This window comes from Oenanthe melanoleuca, chromosome 7 (assembly GCF_029582105.1).
Source record: "Oenanthe melanoleuca isolate GR-GAL-2019-014 chromosome 7, OMel1.0, whole genome shotgun sequence".
Lineage (NCBI taxonomy): Eukaryota > Metazoa > Chordata > Aves > Passeriformes > Muscicapidae > Oenanthe > Oenanthe melanoleuca.
The window spans coordinates 21,100,324-21,118,672 of NC_079341.1; the positions used below are offsets into that span (position 1 = coordinate 21,100,324).

Consider the following 18,349-nt stretch of genomic DNA (forward strand, 5'->3'; position numbering starts at 1 on the left):
TGAAGCCAAATGTGGTTTTCCAAAATTGTACCCAGTTTTCCCCTCCAGCTTGTGCCCTGAACTACTGCTCAGCAGCGGGATGCACAAAAGAAGGAAGGCGATAACAAAGCACAACCGGGCTAATTAGGTCAGAGCCGAGCCGGGCGCGATACGGCCACTGCAGCCCTCCTCCTCCTCCTCCTCCTCCAGAGCGTGGAAAGCCTCCGCTCCGCTCCCGCCGGGCACCGCAGCGCTCCCCGGCGCTGGAGCGGCCCTCGGGCCCCCCGCCCGGGGCTGCCCCGCCGCGGGGCCACGGCTGGGGCTCGCCCCGGGCGCCGAGCGGGGCTAAGCGCCTCCCCTCGTCCCTGTCCCCCGCCCCTCCGCCAGCCCTGCCCCGCCGCCTGGCACCGCCGCGCCGGCCCCGAGCGCTCCCCGCGCCGCCGCTCCGCTGCCGCTGCTGCTCGGCCCGGCCGGGCGGGGACTTGGCAACAACTCCCGGGCAGAGAGCGAGAGTGCCTGCCCTCGCTCCGCTCCGCTCCGCTCCGCCGTGGCTTTTGGGTGGAGGAAGGTCTGAGCTCGGCCGAGGAGCAGCAGCAGCCGCCGCAGCCGGAGAGGAAGAGGCAGGAGGGGAGAGAGAGAGACGGAGAGGCGGCTGGAGCCCCCCAAAGTATCCCCCCATCCCTGCACTGCAGGCTACATTTCCAGCTTCATGGGCAAAGTGTGGAAACAGCAGATGTACCCCCAGTACACCACCTACTACTACCCCCAGTATCTGCAGGCGAAGGTAGGGTCCGGCACGCCGGGCGGCGCGGCGGGTCTGGGGCTGGCCCCGCTGCGGGCGGCCGGACAGGGCCGAGCCGGGCGGGAGCTCCGTGGCTGGGGCACGGCCCGGGGGAGGCGGTCAGGCTGCACCGGGGGACGGCCACAGGAAAGAGCCGGCAGCCCCTTCCTGCCGCCCGCCGCCGCCCCGGGAGCCCCCGCCGGGCTCCCACCCCTTCCCCTCGCTCCCCACCGTGCAGTCTCCGACCTGACTCCCCTCTCGCCTTTCCCCTCCCGCTGTCGGTCCCTCCTCTTCCCCCGGGCTCTCGGCGTGTCTCCTCCTTCCCGAGCACGTCCTCGGCCACCCCGCCGCAGAGCGGAGCGCTGCGGGCCGCGCTCCCGCTGCCTTGGCCCAGCGCAGCCCCGGCAGGCGGGGGGAGCCCCGAAGTTGGGGCTGCCGTGACACCCCGAGGGGTGACAGGGAGTGCTCACCGCTGCCGCGGGGATGGCCGCAGTCCCAGTGAAATACGGCCGTGGGGGAAGCTGCCGGGCTCGGGTGGATACTCATTGTCTGTGGAGTTGGACCTTTGTGAGCTGCCACCTCGCAGTTTTCAAACTGGATTAAAAGACGCATTAAGGGTTCGGCTCGCGATGATTAATGTTGTACGCATTAGGTACAGGGTAGCTGCGGTTTGCGGGGATATTGATGTTAGTAGTTCTGGCGGTGGAGGATCTCCACCTTTTTCCCTTTCTCCTTCAAGTCTTTAAGGACAGCCAGCCCCACTGCTCTAGAAGCATCATGCTGCAAACTGGCAGATGCAGACGTGGTTGCATCAGCTGTCTGGAACATTTAGCATAAGCCTTTCCAACCACCAGTGACACTCCTCACAAATCAAAACAGACCCATATGAGGCTTCAATGTGTGAACTTTTTTTAGAGGTTATAACTGTGGTGTGGGTTTGGTTGTCGTTTTTTAATTTTTTTTTTTTTCTGTTGAACTGTCTTGCCTCTTTGGCAATGGCAGGAAAGAATTCCCTTCCCTTTATCTGCACACTTGATAGGCATTTCTTTTTATTGTGTTTGTGTTACTGTATTGTGAAATGTATTTTAGACTGCTTGGCTGAAAAATAAATTCCATTTGACAGTCATGAGACATTTTACAAGGCAGCAATGAGGAGGCTTTGAAATGTTCTTTCATATATATAGAAATTGATAGAAATGTGATGAAGGTCTTTAGGTAATTTGAAATGACTAGTCTGTTAAATGTGTAATCGACATTCAGGATAAAGATGTACAGACTATAGCCATTTAAAGATTAAGCTGCAGAGTGATCAGTGCACCACTCTTTATATATATATATATATATAATGCTTTATTTTAAAGAAAGGTGGAATGCCTAAAGGAAAGCCTTTTGAATCACTTAGCTGCATGACTATATGTACATTCTCAAATGAAAAAAATGTCTTTATTCAGAAACTTTTACCTTCATGGTTTTATGTGGCAATAGTAAGTCACAAACCAAGTACATAACATGGAATATATATAAAGCAGTATCACTTGGCTGTTTTGCCCTGTAAATAATTGAAGAGGGAGATAAACTCTAATAGCTTATAGTAGTTAGTAAAGAATGATCCTAGAAATCCATGATCCTATGAGAAAGCATGATGGACCGTCTTTTGAAAATGTTTCCTGTACAGATAATTTAATATTGATTTGTATTACAGTCAATGACATCTTCAAACTGTCTTGCAGTCTTTGCTATAAAATTATACAGCCTGAAATTGCATTACTCTGTTTCAGGAGAGAACACAGAGCCATTTGACCTACACACATGAATTGAAACATCTGAGATCCAGGGAAAGTCTGGTTTCAGAGATCTTGATTTTATAAAAGAAATAATAGAGAAATAGGTGTCTCCTTGGTATAGATACAGGGACCAGTGACAGTAGGTTTTGATACTCAAGTATGCAGAATCCAGTCAAAGAAGCAGTCTTCCCACTATGGATCTCCTCTGAACATGTAAAAATATTCATTTAATTCATAGTTTTTAGCTCTTCTATTCTTTGGGCCCTAAAACAGCTCACTGTCCACTCTATGTCCACTCTTTCAGAAATTCTGGATAAATCTTTGATTTTTATTAAACACAAGTGATAATAGAAGTGGATTGCCTTTGCTGAATGAATGATGGATAATAGTATGTGATTGCACTGGGGGAGGTAGGGAAATCTCCTAAACCAGAAGTTCTGCTTCTCATCTTATCCTTATTTAAATAATGATGGAAAAATCTGCTGACTAATAATCTGCAAATCAATAACTAGGAGTTGACAGGAATCTCTTGAAAATGGATTTTTCTGCGGCACGCTTAAAAATACTCATTAGATAAATTGCATACATTCCTAATGGCTCTTAAGGTTAAAATGTTGATGTGGTCAACTATTTTAATTGATATTAATATGTTAGAGATCTTAAAAAACAGATTTTGTATTTGACTGTTATGATCTTCACAATATTATTCATGAAGTATTCAAGCTGTTTCAGTGATATATTCTGTGAGGAAATATAAATGTTTGCTATGATTCAGCACCTCACTCCCCCAAGTCTTTGGGAGCTCATCATCAAAAGAGATTAGTGAAACCATGGACTTAAATGAAAAGAATTAAATTACCATTGGAGAAAGACTTTTAAAATGAAATATCGTTATGGCAATGAAAACAGTTTGAAATGGCTTTAAGTTGAAGCTTGTGAAACCTTCATTTTTGGGACAATTTCTACATATCTACATATCTGTTTATCATATCTGCTAAATTTTGTGTCTTCTAATGAGTGTATGTTTTAGGACAGTTCCTGTATTGCACGATTGTATGGCTTGTCAGAGAGCATCCAAAATACTTTCCAAGTTCAATGGATGTTTCTAATGGTTTAGGTGCTTTCTTTAATTGTATTTCTGTAACATTGCTTTTCAAATTTCAACTCAGTTGTATTTAATTTCCATACTTGAAGCATTACTTATAATTGAGAGATTATAAGATTATAATTGAGATTTTTGTAATTCAGCATTTTTGAAAATTATTTTCATTAAGATTACATGTGTTCTATCAGTGCTTAAAGGCCTGTCTGCTCAGGAGTAAAACTTGGCTGTGCCAGGCAGAGTATTGTAACATTTAACAAGCCAGAGTACACATAAACAAATACAAATATATGGAGACATGTTTAGCCACAATCTGTTTGCTTTAGTCAAGTAAGAAATAAAAGTGAGTCTATGTTTTGTTTTCCCATATCAAATGGAATTCAGGGTCACAATGCACACAACAATTTACAACTAAATTATGATAACTAACTGTACTACTGGTTATTCCCTTGGAGACTAATGTGGCAATGTGAGTAATTCCATTAGTAGGCTTCTGTATCATAAAGGAAAGCTCTTGGTGTAAGAGAGAGTTTGTAGAAGATGGCAGCGTTTCCTATAGTTAGCACAGCTTATCTAAAGTGTAAGCATTTAGTAGTTGTAGATAATACCTATGTGATCCTTGAATTCTAGTTATTTTGTGTGGTATTAAGTAACAAAACCTAGAACTAATGAAGTCTTGTGAATCTTGCTAAATTATCTTTGAGTGGGCTTTGGACTTTATCATTTGGTAGCTGCAAAACTGGTGCTTTGGCAGCTCTGAGAAGAGCAAATATTTCTAGAAGTTGTGTGGGTTTGTAGGCAGGACTGTAGATGGATATAAACTGTAGTAAGCAGGCAGATTCTGCCATGTCAAAACCTTGTTCTCAGGTTGTTGAAAGCAAACTTTAAAATGGGAACACTTAGTTTTTGTCTAAGCCTGTTGATGGCAGAGTAAGAAGGAAATCAGTTAACAGTATGAAACCAAGTAGACATGAAATTTTCTTAATAGCAGACACTGGATAAGCTGCAGTTTGGTGTCAGCATATGAAATTAATAGACCGATGTAGAACCTACTGCTTCTGAAGTAGAAGAAATAATTGTCTGCTGCTCATGTGTACCTTGGCACTGCATTCTTCACCAAGCACAGGTCTGTTGTCCTTTAAAAAGTTTCAGTAGCTTATGAGCTGAATTTTCATCAGCATCAATGATTACTAATTCTAATCAGTTTACTTAGATTTATTCCATATGCACTAAGAGTATGAAATCTTACATAGTAAAAGACAAACTTACAGTAAAGCAGAGTACACGTGTTTGTAAGGTTGGACAGAAGTAATTTGCACATTTTATATTCTGGGAAGTTAGTTGTGATCTCTGTGGTTCTTGAGCTTAGAAATTCATTGAAATAAAAGAAAAAAAAGCACAGGTTAGTTGCAGGCAAACTTGTTTCCATGCAGTTACCTGATCCCATTATCCTCCTCATCTTCTTAAATGTGTTCTCTCCCATTCCAGACAGGCTGGTTTATTGTGAAACTATCCAAAGAATTCCTTCCAAAAATGTACTATACTGTGGAAGGGAAAGAATTGTAAAAATCTACCCATTTTAAGAAAAACTTGAATATTTTGGTGGTAAAATAATTCCTCTGACTCCATAGAATTATTTCAGAGGATGGAAAATAGAGAGAAATGAGGAGTATTACCTAGAAAAAGCATTTTCTCTTCTGCCAAACATCCCAGTCCAAAACTGAGAACATCTGTTTACATCCATACATCAGACTAGTAACTTTTTGTCACTGGTCACAACGATTTCTCTACATGATTGTTCCAGCCAGCTTGTTTTGTGAGGGGCATCTCTATCCTTGTCCCCATTATAGCTACATTGAACTTCTAAAGTTTGGTTCAGGTAGCTTGTGATGAACTAGAAATACGCCCTTCAGAAAGCATTTGTAGAAACTCTTGCTGGAATAATGCTTATATATGCAAAAGCCTCTCTGGAAATGGGTTGAGCAGAGTTCATACAAAGCTCTGCAAGTGTTCTTATCATGTATTTTAGTGTACATCGTTGTAACTCTCTAAATAACTCTGATAAAGGAACATGAACTGTAGAAACTCTTCACTCCACCATCATCTTGAAGAATGGCTTCATTGAAGTCAACATGAGTTTTGCCTTTCATTTTAGATAAGCAACATTTACTAGAACCTTGATTTATGGTTGGGTTATGCTGGTCATGCTTAATTTGGAGGTGATTTGCAATGCCATGATCATCATACTCTTCACTTCAGAGGAGCAAAAGTCGGAGAGTTTAACTTAGAGATTGTGTGATTGGGGCTGGAATCAAAGAAAAGCTGCAATGGCATCCATAAGGTGTGTTAATTTTGTATTTTTCTCCTAGGGACTCTGTTAAAGATGGCTTTAAAAAAAGCCACAGATTTCCTCTCTGAATCCAACCTCCTTATCGAGAGGGATGGTATAAATACACATGTTACAGACTGAATTTGCAAATGGCGCAGTAAAAAATATTTTCTCCATTGAATCAATGATGGAAATTAGGTTCTTATTAGCTTTGTAGGTCTAGAAGTTTGAGACTAAACTCATCCCTAGAGTACCCCACACTTGGGGCTTAATTTGATACTGTGTGATTTGCCTCATTTAACAAATGTCAGCAAAATCTTGGTCTCTCTTTGTGTTTCTGTAGTAACTTTACTGCAGACATATGAGCAGATCCTGAGTCTGATGGTCTTTTGGGACTGACTTTAACAGAAAAGTGGTAAACCTATATATGACTTGAAATAGTCTTGAGACATTTATTCAGTGCTGTTTTCCTTTTGTATTTGACTGTTAACCCCTCCAGGCACTGTGTTTGTGAATGTGACATTTATATCCAGTAGGTAGGCAACAGCTTTAAGAAGCCAGAATTACACAATGTCTGATTTGTGCTGGTGTATTTTCTAGCTTTACCCTCAGCACAGGATCCCAAGGCAGTCACGAAAGGTGTGCAATAAGTTTGTGTGGGGAGAAGTTAATTTTCTTTGAATAAAACAGTTCTTTAAAGTGTGTTTTTTGAAAACTCAGTTGATACTCTTCATAATGATAGTAGGTTTTTTCTCATTACTTTTAAACCAGAATTGAGCATGCTATATACTTCTAAATACTTTGTTTCTAGTTAGAGCATGTCTCTAGGACTCAGTCTCAAGGATGAAATTTCCTTAGTAAATTTCTGAGCTTCCACTCAGTGTTGAAAGAGCAAAGAAAAGGTAGGCAAAATTATTAATGTTTTCCAATGAAGAAGAATACAATATAGTAAAGCATTGTTTTCTAAGTCTATCTTTTCTATAAAATGATACCTTTAACAAATGTATCTTTTTAGTATATACATCAAAAAAATACCTTGGATGTAATTTTTCATCTGCTTTGAAGTCCAAGTAGCAAAGTTTGAGCTATTAGTGTGGATAGTAGATGCATCACTCAGAAAGGGAATTGATGCTGCTAACACAATGCTCCTAATGAAAGAAATGGGATTGTTGTAGTAGTTAAGAATTTTGAACAAAGGTGTAGTAATAAATGGGGAAACATGTCTTGGTACAGTTACATATTTCAGTTTCAGTCTTCCATAATCAAGAGCAATTAACAATGGTTTTAAAAAAGAAATTGTTTTTCATTAAATTATGCTTTTGGTTCGAGAAATAGTCCCTTGAGGATGTATGCTCAGATTTAGCTAAAATTATATACTTGTTTTTGTTCAATTGTAAAGACTTCTTGTGGCCTGTGCAAAGTAGTATTCACAACTATTTATACTGGAAAATCTCCTTTGCTAAAAAACTGAAAAATGTTGGAAAAGCATGTTGATAAAAATCTCTTCTATTTGTGTTTAATTCATTTCGGTCAAAACAGACACAAAACAGATTCAGGTCATATTTACTGTGGTTAAATAGATGATAATTTTTATCTGACTTCATGCCTCTTCTTAGTCTTCCTCAGCTGAAAATACAAAGATATGTGTTTAAATATTATTTCAGTAAGTTCTAAGCTGAATTATGTTATCTCAGAATTGAGGAAGACAAAGAGCTTGGACATGGGTAGGTATAACCAGATAACATGGATCACTTGTTCCATGGTAGCTTTTGGAGCACTGTGTTCTTGTTCATGGTCTGAGATTGTTAAGAGCACATTTTGTCTCAGCTGCTCCAACTGGATGAAAACATTTCAAAATATATTTAAGCTAGGTTTCTGAAATCTTAGCATGCATTGTAAGGCCTATGAGAAATGTTTCAGAATCATTCCAGGTGGCTAAACAGAGCTTACTGATACAAAAGAGGACACAAAATGTTTGAGTGACTCTTGTGCATTGGGAGGGAAGTACTTTGGTTTTCTAGAGAGGTAGAGTGATCAGGCTTCACTTTGTGGATTTTACAACAGGTTAAGAAATGAATTCCTGTGCTTGTCTCTTGGCAACACACACTGACACAATTTCCACGGCAGTTTATAGGCTGTGGTAGTATCTGTGACCTCTTCAATCCTTCAGGCCATAGCTACATAATCACTTTAATTTTACATAACTATGCACAGCAGCCAAAAAGGGCAATCTTGTCTTCCCCTATTGCTCCCAGCAACCCTTTCCTCTCTCCCTTCCCCTGTTCTGGCCCTGGCATTTATATGATTGGTCAATGAGCTGAATCAAGAAACCAGTCTGGCTGAAAACTAAACCCAACCCCCCAGCTGCAGTACCTTTTTACAGTGGAGCAACTAATGAGATACTTCAGAAGTTTGAGATTTGCATGGCTATGGGTGAAGTTGTCTCCAAAAGAAGTCCACTTCCTTGGGTCTCACTTTTGTCTGATGCGCTGGTGCTTCTGGATAAAAGGTTTTCTGGGGCCTTGGCCAGCAGGGCTGCTGATTACACATAAATGCATATAATTGCTAATATAATTTTTCTATGGCTTTATCTCCTTTTTTGTTGTTTTAAATTGTGTTAGATATTGGTGCACTAAGTGTTAAAAAGCCTTTTGAGTCTGTCTTTCATTCTTAGGACCAATGATTGTGGAGTTAAATGTGAAATAATTTGCTGAGAGGGCTTAAGTTAGGTACAGGCCTGGGAGGAAAGAATCAAATGTAAATGAAACTTCCAGAGGCCTTGTAGCATAGTGTTACATCTAACTTTCCATTTTCAGCACAGTGCAACATTGATATTTTATTTCATTCTGGGGAAAGAGGGGAGAAGGCTGGCACTTCAAATTAGCAGCAGCTGCAGAATTAAGACAAGGGTGTTAGTGACTCATTTGGAAAAGTACTAGCTAAAACATTCTGTCTCCTAGAAAAAACATTAAAGAAGCGTTTATGATACAAACTTTGAATTTTGTGAATCGTGTCAGTGACCCTCTGGTTCCCTCTGGGGAGCTTTCCTGATTAGTGACCATTTGCTTTTGACCATTGCACATGAAAGTGAGGAGAATACACGGGGACATTTTAGAGGAGAAGCATGGCTCCTGTCAGGGTCAAAGGCTTCAGAATGCCTCTTACTTCTTTTAACCCAGTCAGTTATCCAAAAGTTCAGATTATTATTGTTCCAGGTAGCTGGAAAAAAGGGCTATATGTAGTAGTTTCTTTGATGCATTTGAATAAATGACGGAGTAGTCAAGCTCCAGTTTCCCTGAACACAGGAAACTTGGATCACAGAAGTTTCTTTGTTCTCAGTCCTAAATTTCTTTCCCCAATTCACTGTTCTTGCTGTTCAGGCCTTTTACTGGACTGTATTCACAGTGTTCATATTTAGGTCGTTCTCAACTCTTTCCACATCTGTATTTGGGTGAGGTTTTTCCCTTTCTCTGATGTATATGGGTATTTCCCTGTTTCATGCCCAGGTCCTGCAAGTGGCTTTATTTAGAAGAGCAGGCTATTTTAAGAAGAAAAGGCTAAGGGGAGATCTAATTGCTGCCTGAATGTATCAAATAAAAATGCATTGAAAAAGTGGAGACAGACACTTCTTAGAGATGCATGGGGATAGGATCACAGGACAATTCAGGCTGGAAGGAACCCCAGGAACTCTAAATCAGCCTTCGGCTCAAATCAGGTTTGTCTAGAGGATCAGACCAGGTTGCTTAGATCATTATTTGGTCTGTTCTAGAAAATCTTCCCAAGGATGGAGATACAGAGCCTCTCAGCACAACTTGTTTCAATGCTAGCTATTTTTGTAGTGATTTTTTTCCCTTATTTCCAGTCTGAACCTCTCTTTTTTCCAATTTAGATGCATTGACTTATCCTCAGCCATGGACCGCTGTAAGAACCTGGCCCCTTCTCCTTGACAACCTCCTCATAAATTTCTGTTCTATAAACAAAAAGCTGCTATTAACTCTCACCAAAGCCTCCATTTCTCCAGCCTGAACAAACCCAGTTCCTTCAGCTTTTCCCAGAATATGTCATCCAGCCCTCAGCCATCTTGACACCCTGCACTGAGCTCGCTCTGGCTTTTCAGTGCCATTTACCTGGGGCTCAGAGCTGCATGTGGGATTCTGAATGGAGCCTTTCAGATGGGGATGGTCCCCTCCCTTTGTGAATGCAGCCCAGCAGGAACACCAGGGCATGCTGCTGGCTGATGCTTGGCTGGCTGGCTGCCACGGCCCCCAGGTCTGTTCCAGCAGAGCTGCTCCTCCACCAGCCAGCTCTCAGCTAACAATTTCAAGGGACTCTTCCTTTACAGGTGCAGAATTTTGCACTTCTCTCAGGTAAAAATGTTAAACACGCCAGTCCCAGTGTAATGACTTGCAGTGTTCCATTTGGTCCAGGGATGACATTCACTGCTCTCCCCTTGTCTACAGAGCTGCTGTTTTTATCAAAGAGGGGAATAGGCAATAAGGTGCTGCACAGTGGACACAAGTAAGAACATAAGAAAATGATTATTGCATATGAAGAATTTTTTTTTTTCATCATAAGTGTGACCTGAAGATACTGAGAGGTTCTGGAATCTCTTGGAGATGGTAAAAAACTCAAGTGGACAAGGTCCTGAGCAACCTGCTCTTGGAGGGAAGTTGGACTGTTTGACCTTCAGTCATCCTTCCCAAACTGGTGTGTGGTTCTGTAAGGTTGGCCCTGGTAGCCATCCATCAGCATAAGAGCCTCTAAAGAAACTGTTATTGTTCCTTCCATGTTCCATCCTTGTAAGCTGTGCTACAAAATTTGGAAAGGAAAGGTGTAGAAGGAAATCCCTTTTTCTGTTTAACAGAACATCCATTATACAAATATGTAAATGACATTTCAATATCATAAATCATGCAAATTCCCTTATCCCATTTTAGCAAATATCTTGTTTAAGCTGCTTAAAATTTGAGGTTTTAGGTTTGTCTATTTATTTTTCTCCTGGCAGAACATTATAGTGCTACAAAATTATGCTGTAAATTGTGACAGACTTGTATACAGTCTTAAACCAAACCACTTTTTTAGGCTGACATTTCTTGTTCCTGCATCAAATCTGAATGTGTTGGTAAGTTTTTGTGTGGAACATGGATTCAAAATGAAACAAAATATTAATTAACCCCCAAATCTTGTTTCTTTCAAAGCAGACATTATTCAGAGGTACAGTAGAATACTGAGAAAGGCAGTATTCTTTCTAGCAGAAAAATTTGGAAGAATTGACATGTTCCTATTGCTTTTCACTAACAGTTCTGCTATATTTCACATGACTTTTCTTCCAAATTACAGTAAGTTCATCAGCTGCAGGAGCTATGGATACATGAAAGGCTTCCAAAGCCACCCACCCAACTTCTTTAGCTCACTCTGCTTTTATTAGCACTTCTTTCCAGTGTCTTTTATATGCTCTCCCCCAGATTTTCTAAGGATTTTCAATGGCAGGTATAATAATAGGAACTCACATGTTCCCAAATCCCAGAGTTGATCTTAAAGATGCTGCTTTTACTAGATCTTAAAATAAAATCACAGCTATGGTTGTCAACCAGATTGGTGATGAGAAAAACATGTAAAACCCACCAAATGTCAGTTCATTTTTACACTGCTAACTAAACTGATCATAGTTGTCCATTAATGCTGTTCATTATTCTAAAATAGGGTTTCTTGTTAGGAGCCAGAATATAAATTTAGGGACCCAACACTGGATTAAGGTGGGCCTAAGGTGACTTTCAGTGCCAGAAAATCAAAGACAGCAGCATTATCACTGCAAGTCATTATACAGAAGTTACCAGTTGAACACTTCTTTATTTTTTTTCTTTGTCCTGGAGTGTTTACCTTGGTGGTGACTGGGCTATCCAAATGGTTTTTAAAAAGTGCAGATTTTTACAAAAATAAAGAATTGGGAAAAAATGAAGATATATTTGTGTATTGAGGTTGTCTTTGCTCTTAGGAATTTTAAATGCTTTTCTTGGTAATTTATTTAGTTGAGGGCCTGGAACTGGAAGGAGTGTTACCAAGCATCTAACACTTACATGCTGAGTAGCTATGCTACTTTCTGGGAGAAATAGCAAAATACCATAGTAAAAATGAAAGAGATTGACAAAAGTTTACTTTGCCATGTTGCCCCTGGAAGAGGCAGAAAAAAACTATGAATATTTTATATTTGTTGCCCCTTTCCTTCTTTTAAAATTGAAAGTGGAATTCTATGTCAGATGAATAATTGAATAATGATCAAATGAATAATAGATACCTTTTTTATTCATATGAAATATAATGAGTCATTTCCCATGCTTACTTACACTCTAGTCAGCTCTGTCAAGGTTAGTATAAATGGCTGCTCTTTTACTGATATTTATATGAAGTTTAGAAATGTGTATATGCTGAACAGCAGAACTCCTGGCATTTCTGTGGCACACTTTTTAAGAGTAGGAGTTTATCTGAGTGTTGTCTTCCAAAATGTATTCTGTCCTTCTTATTGGTGGAAACTGTGCTACTGTTGTCATCCAGGGAGGATGCTGCACATCCCAGTGCTCTGGTGGTGGTTGTATACACACATTTTTAAAATGTGTTTGGTATATAGTCTAGTTTAGATTTACCTACCAGTTGTTAAAAAATATTCATGGTTGGTTCAATTTCCTTGATTGAAGTTGTTGTTATTCTTTGATCTGTGAAAGTGTGGTGCCTCCTCTGCAGGATAGGCTGTGCTTCAAGTAATTTAGATATCAGGCAACTAGTGAAGTTTGGATGTGCATGGATTATTTATAAAATGCTCTGGGTTGCTGTCTGTGTAATGAAGGCATTAATGTGTAAAATGGGCACTAGTTTGTGATTTTTTTCATAAATTAGAACCTCTGTCCTTCTCTCAACGCTGATACTGAGCTCCATGTGTTCTTTAATTTAAATTTCCCTAAAATCTCATCTTTGCAGAAAAATCATGCACCAGAATCTTCCTTTTATGTCAAGAAATAATAAACAGAATCTTAAATTGAATATTTATTTTATTACAGCCCCCCATTTTTCAGTTTAAATGATGTGGAAAATCTCCAGACTGTACCAGACAGCCTGTAGCTTTAAAGCAGAGTTCAGGAGCCTCTGGATGTGCTGGAGACAGAGCAAAGAAGGCTCACCAGAATCAAGGGCTGTGTACAAATTTGAGCAGCTCTGGCTTGCCTAATTGTTGGAGGGTTTTGGGAGACTGAGCTGGGATTTCTGGGAGTAGAAAGCTGAGGGCCATGTCTGGGAGTGACAAATGTTTCACAGTTTTTTCTCACAAAGTGAGAATCTTTTGATAATTGATACTTATTGGAATTGCATTTGGAAAAGAGGAAAGGAAATCATGACTCAGAATGCCACTGAGATAACAGCAGAGAAGTAGTCTGGGTTTTGCACTTTTATTTAATGTTGGCCTCATGGAAAAGACAGACACCTTTAGAACTACCCACTGTCAGTCCTTGCTGCCACATTGAGGACCAGAGCACCTGGTCTTGAGAGTGGTGGGTTTGCACAGAGGGGAGATGGTTCCATGGGACTGTTCCAGTTTGATTTCTGTGCCCCCAGCACTGAGCTTGTCTCTGGAAGTGGCTTAAATAGGCTCTGCAAAGCTGGCTGCAGACCTGTCTCTTGAGCCTTGTGTTGTCATTTGAGATGGGAAAAGAGGAAAAGGTAACTGAAAAGTATGAAGCCAGATGGAGGGAAAATGTAAGGAACACTAATTTTGAAAGAGGAGAATCACTGTAGGGAGCAGATAAGGGAAAAGAATGAGTGAAAAGAGCAGAGAAGGGCAGAAGCCATATTCAGTGGAGAGGCTATGGCATGTATGCCAGAGCATGGCACAAGAAGACACCTCCAGCTGCCAGGCCATCCATGGGGAGTTTCATCTCCAACAAAAGGAGATTGGAGGCAGTATTCTGCAAGAACTCAGTTTGGGGACTGCTAAAGTTTACCAAGAATAAAAGGTTACTTTCACAAAAACAATGGATGATTTTGGGGAACAGACAGACAGACAAGACCTCTGGGTAAGGCCTTGTTTTATACAGATTGTGAGAGGACAAAAGATGCTCCTGGGGCAAATTTGGCAATCTGCTGCAATCCTGTTGTGATACTGAATATAAAGTTACAGAGGTAAACTTCTCAGAACTGAAGAGTTTGGTATTTCCTTTTACTTCTTGTAGTGTATACATTTGTTTTATTATTACACTGAAACTAGAGTAAATGCAAGAACTTCCTGAACGCTCTCTCAAAGTGATGTGGTGGTGGTGTATTTTTTTGATATTTTATATGCTCATAAATTCTCTTATCCTGATAGGCCTGCCGTGAATCTAAGAAAATACACAGTATAGCAAAGACTAAATGGAGGTGGTATCCACTTAGCAGACAGAGTATCACTGCTCCTAGCAGAAGTGGCTAAACAGAAAAGAAACCCAAAAGGCTCCCGTCTCAAGATAAAAGATCAGAAAAGTATCCATGGGGAACAGAGTGAGTTGAAATTATCAGTCAGAATGAAACTTAGAATTTGCAATAACATATTCTTTTGTCTTTAGACTTCATGCATAGAGAGACATGCTTTCTTATATTAAAGTTTTCTTTGCTCATTTGTGCTGTTTGTACTATGCCAGAGCCCTTACGTGTCCAAACACCCTGCTCTGGCCATGTGTCAGTCAGCTCAAGCTAAGGCCCATCACTGCAGCCCGAGGAGATCCTGTGTTTGGGCTGGAAATAAGATTCTAGCCTGCTTTGGTGAGCAGAGAGATGGGCTTTCTGTTTAAATTAAGATCACTTGGAGGAAAAAACAGGACCTAGAGCAGGTTAGAAGTACTCAAGTCATCACTGCAGAATAGCATTTGCAGTTTCTATAACTGAAATGGAAGGATCTGTATATTTTAATTCATTTCATGTGAAGTGGCCAGAATTAATGCATGTTATAGCCTGTGGTGGTGGTGGTGGTGGAAATTATGATACTCCAAAGGAGTATCACACAGTTTGTATTTGTATTTTTCTGTCACTGTCTACCCTTGTGGAGCAACACAGCCCACAAAAGGGCTTTGGTTTTATGGTGTAGTTGCAAATAATGTGGAGTGATTTTGCACTTTGAATATACTGTCCTGAATCTGTAACTACATCCAAACAAGAGAAGATCCTTTTCATTTTGTTCAGGTTTAATGTCTTATGTTCTGTAGCTTTTGGTTTTCTTTCTTTTGCATGTTGAGTTGGTTTTTTTTTTTTTTTTTTTTTTTTAATCACAGGTTATATTAGTGATGGTAGCACTCAAAAATTATAAAATCTCAGAGTTTTGCAGCACATAGTTTCATCCTGCATATATCTTATGTGCAGTCATCCCCTGAGAATGGTAATTGGCATCTAGTTCCTTGATTCTGACAGCAGGGATCCTTGAGAGGTAACTGCTGTGCCAGCACTGGGCACAGTATTAGCACAGCAAGCACTGGTGGAAGGCCAGGTATAAGGATTTGTTAGGTATTCTGGAAAATTTATCCCTAAATAGTTTCAAGTGGATGGAGCTTTCTCCTTGAATAAAAAAGAGTGCCATTGCCCAAAACAACTTAATCCACTTTCAAAGCCAGCTAAACAAGAAAGAGAATTCTTCTTCTGCAAGGTGAATGCCTTGTCACAGTGTTACTGGTAGATGTAGTTAAATATAAATCTGTTAATGGATGCATGAGGCTTCTGTTCCTGCTTCTTTCCAGGATGAAGCCTTAAAGGTTTGATGACACTGAAGTAAACACGCTGGAGTGTTAGGGAGTAAAAGCTGTCAACAGTGCAGAATATTGATGCTAACAAGATTTAGAGCTTGTCTGCACTTAAAAATATAATGGAATTTATAAGGAAATGCTTTTCTGGAATTGTTGAGCATATTATATTCCCATATAGATGTTCCTGTATCTACACATCCCTATCCAGGGTTATTTCAGAATAGTTCTGGTAATTTTCCAAATGTAGACAAGACTTAATTAAGCTGACTCAGTGTGCTAAACTCATGTCACCTAAAACTCTATTAACTATATTGTTCTCTAATTAATGATTTTAATAGTTTTAATTATATGACTAAATCCAGTAATAGCAGAAGTAAATAAATGCACAGTGAATATTTATTCACTTCACTAAGTGAGCATTTTGCCTGCCTGCAGTATTCAGGATTGGGCTGTAGAGCACTTGGCAGAACACAGATGAGATTTCTCTGCATTCTTTTTGATGTCTCTTTTCTTGAGAATTACAAGTACCGAAATTCCACGGGTATCTTGGATTTAATTTTAAGTTGAAAGGTTACTAGGATGTGCAGTAGTGCAAAACACAAGTAATTACATGAGTGTATCGTAACTATATTAACACATTTAATTAAATACCAGGAGTTTTAGAAGTCAGAAGTTATACAGAGGAATGAATATGAAGTTGCTTAGCTTTATAAAAACCACATTTACTGTGATACATATAGAGACATATATTTAATTTAATTACAGTAAGTGTTGGCATGAGAGACCAACTCTGCTCAGTTGTAGCCCTCCAATTAAAATTGGAAGGGAATGGAGTTCAATAAGTAATTCCAAGTAGAATTTGACGCTAAATACAAAAAAAAACCTCAGCTGCAGTGTGCAGCATGTTCTACTTCTGTGACTCTTACAGACTTCTAAGAGAATTGTATATTTGCATCCCAGGGCAGAAATTGGCCGTGTGCTTGGAAGCATGAAATCTCTCAAGGTAATACTTCATAACTATGGAATGTATCCCATGACTGATATGTAGCTAAGAACTGAGAATCGTGTTACACATTAGAAATACTTGAAATTAAGTATTTTTCTAGTTAAAGAGAGCATTATGCTGGGTAAACAATCTATGTTTTCTTTTTCTAGAGATGCATTGGAGCATAAATAAATGAAGCAATTAGATATATATGTTTGTATTTCCTGGTATTTGTTAGATTTTAGTAATAATTCTTAGAGGAAAAAATATTTTTTTCCTTGAGTTAATTTATTAGAGTTTTATGTTTGACTCTTGAAGTATCTATTTTTGATTTTTTTTTTTTACATTCTTCTTTTTTTCATTCCAATTAAGTTTGGAATTTCTGATTTTAGGCAGTTAATTTCCAAACATACCAACGTGTTTCAGCAAGGAAGGAGAAAATATCCCTAAAATCTTAGTAGCATCTGCACAGAAACATTCACTAAGGCACTGTCCATGGTCTTTATGAAAAAAAGTTACTGAGAACAGAAAATAGGTTGGTGAACTTTGTTGCATCTAAGATGTACAATAATTTCCTGGCTTTTCATTCTCTCAGTGATCCAGACCCTTGCAGGTACAAGGGAGCTGTTTTGTCCTCAAGGGGATGCTTTCTGTTGTGTCAGCTTTGCTCACTCTTCCCGAGTCCATTCCCAATACAAGCTAAAGCCCCGTACTGGGCAGCTTTAATGAGGGGTGTTGGACCCCTTCTATCTTGTTTTCTTCCCATGATACTCCTGCCTTCCTAGAGTGTTGTTGTGGGAAGGTGATGACCATGATTTTGGCTAAACAGTTCTCATAGTTGCCTTTGAGCAATGTAAGAAATTACCGATGATCCAATCAAACCTTCAGGAAGCGATAGAAGAGGATGTTTATTTGAAATGAAATAGGAAAGGAAAAGCAGATTTTCTTTATTTGTTCTTTTGTTTGATGTTCTGTTCCTGTGAGCCCAGGTGGTCAGGAGGGCTGTCTCTGGAAGCTGGGTGTGACACATGGGAAGGTACTTGGCAGTGGGTGCAGTTTGTTGTTCATTCCTCTTTGTCCCCTTGGAGCAGGCTGGCAGCCCTGCACAGGGGACTTCTGTGCCTCAGGGAAACCCAGGGCACAAAGTGCCCTTAGGAATGAGCAAAAGGGATAGTAAAAGTGTTTTGTGTGGTTTAAGGTAGACTACTACTTTTTAAAAAACTTTGCTGCATTCCGTGACTTCAATATCCTGTGACTAATGAGTTCTATTAGGGAAATCTCCAGTGTTCGGAGATAATGTCAGGCTCATTGCAGACCTGATAAAGAGCAATGCAACATATTAATCTCATTGTCAGAAGACCTATATATACATCTCAGCTGCAACAGAGATGGTATTTTTTGCTAATACTTTATTTCTGTCAATTTTAACAACCTTCAGTTCTGTGTCACAATTCGTAAAATGCTTAATCATGAAAACAGCATTTGTAACTTATTAGTTAAGAATATTCACATGATTAAAAATCTAGAGTTCTCTCTGACCTGTGCAGATCAAGTCTGAAGTATTGTCCTTGTCTGAATTGCTTAGATTCTGACAAGCATATAGATTGAAATGTTGATGTACTGTACTTTGCATAAGT

At 40.0% G+C, this 18,349-nt stretch overlaps 1 protein-coding gene across 3 annotated transcripts in view; it reads left to right on the top strand.

The window, feature by feature from the left end:
* Positions 1-401: 401 nt before the first annotated feature.
* Positions 402-18,349, top strand: part of RBMS1 (RNA binding motif single stranded interacting protein 1) — a 142,260-nt gene continuing 124,312 nt past the window's right edge. The window contains exon 1 of one of the 3 annotated variants that reach the window (XM_056496379.1): positions 402-763. In XM_056496379.1, the coding sequence (XP_056352354.1) occupies positions 689-763 (75 nt within the window). In that variant the 5' untranslated portion in view covers positions 402-688. Of the gene's footprint in view, positions 764-1,291; positions 1,378-18,349 lie in introns of those variants that run through there. The other 2 variants (XM_056496378.1, XM_056496382.1) reach the window with 2 other exon arrangements.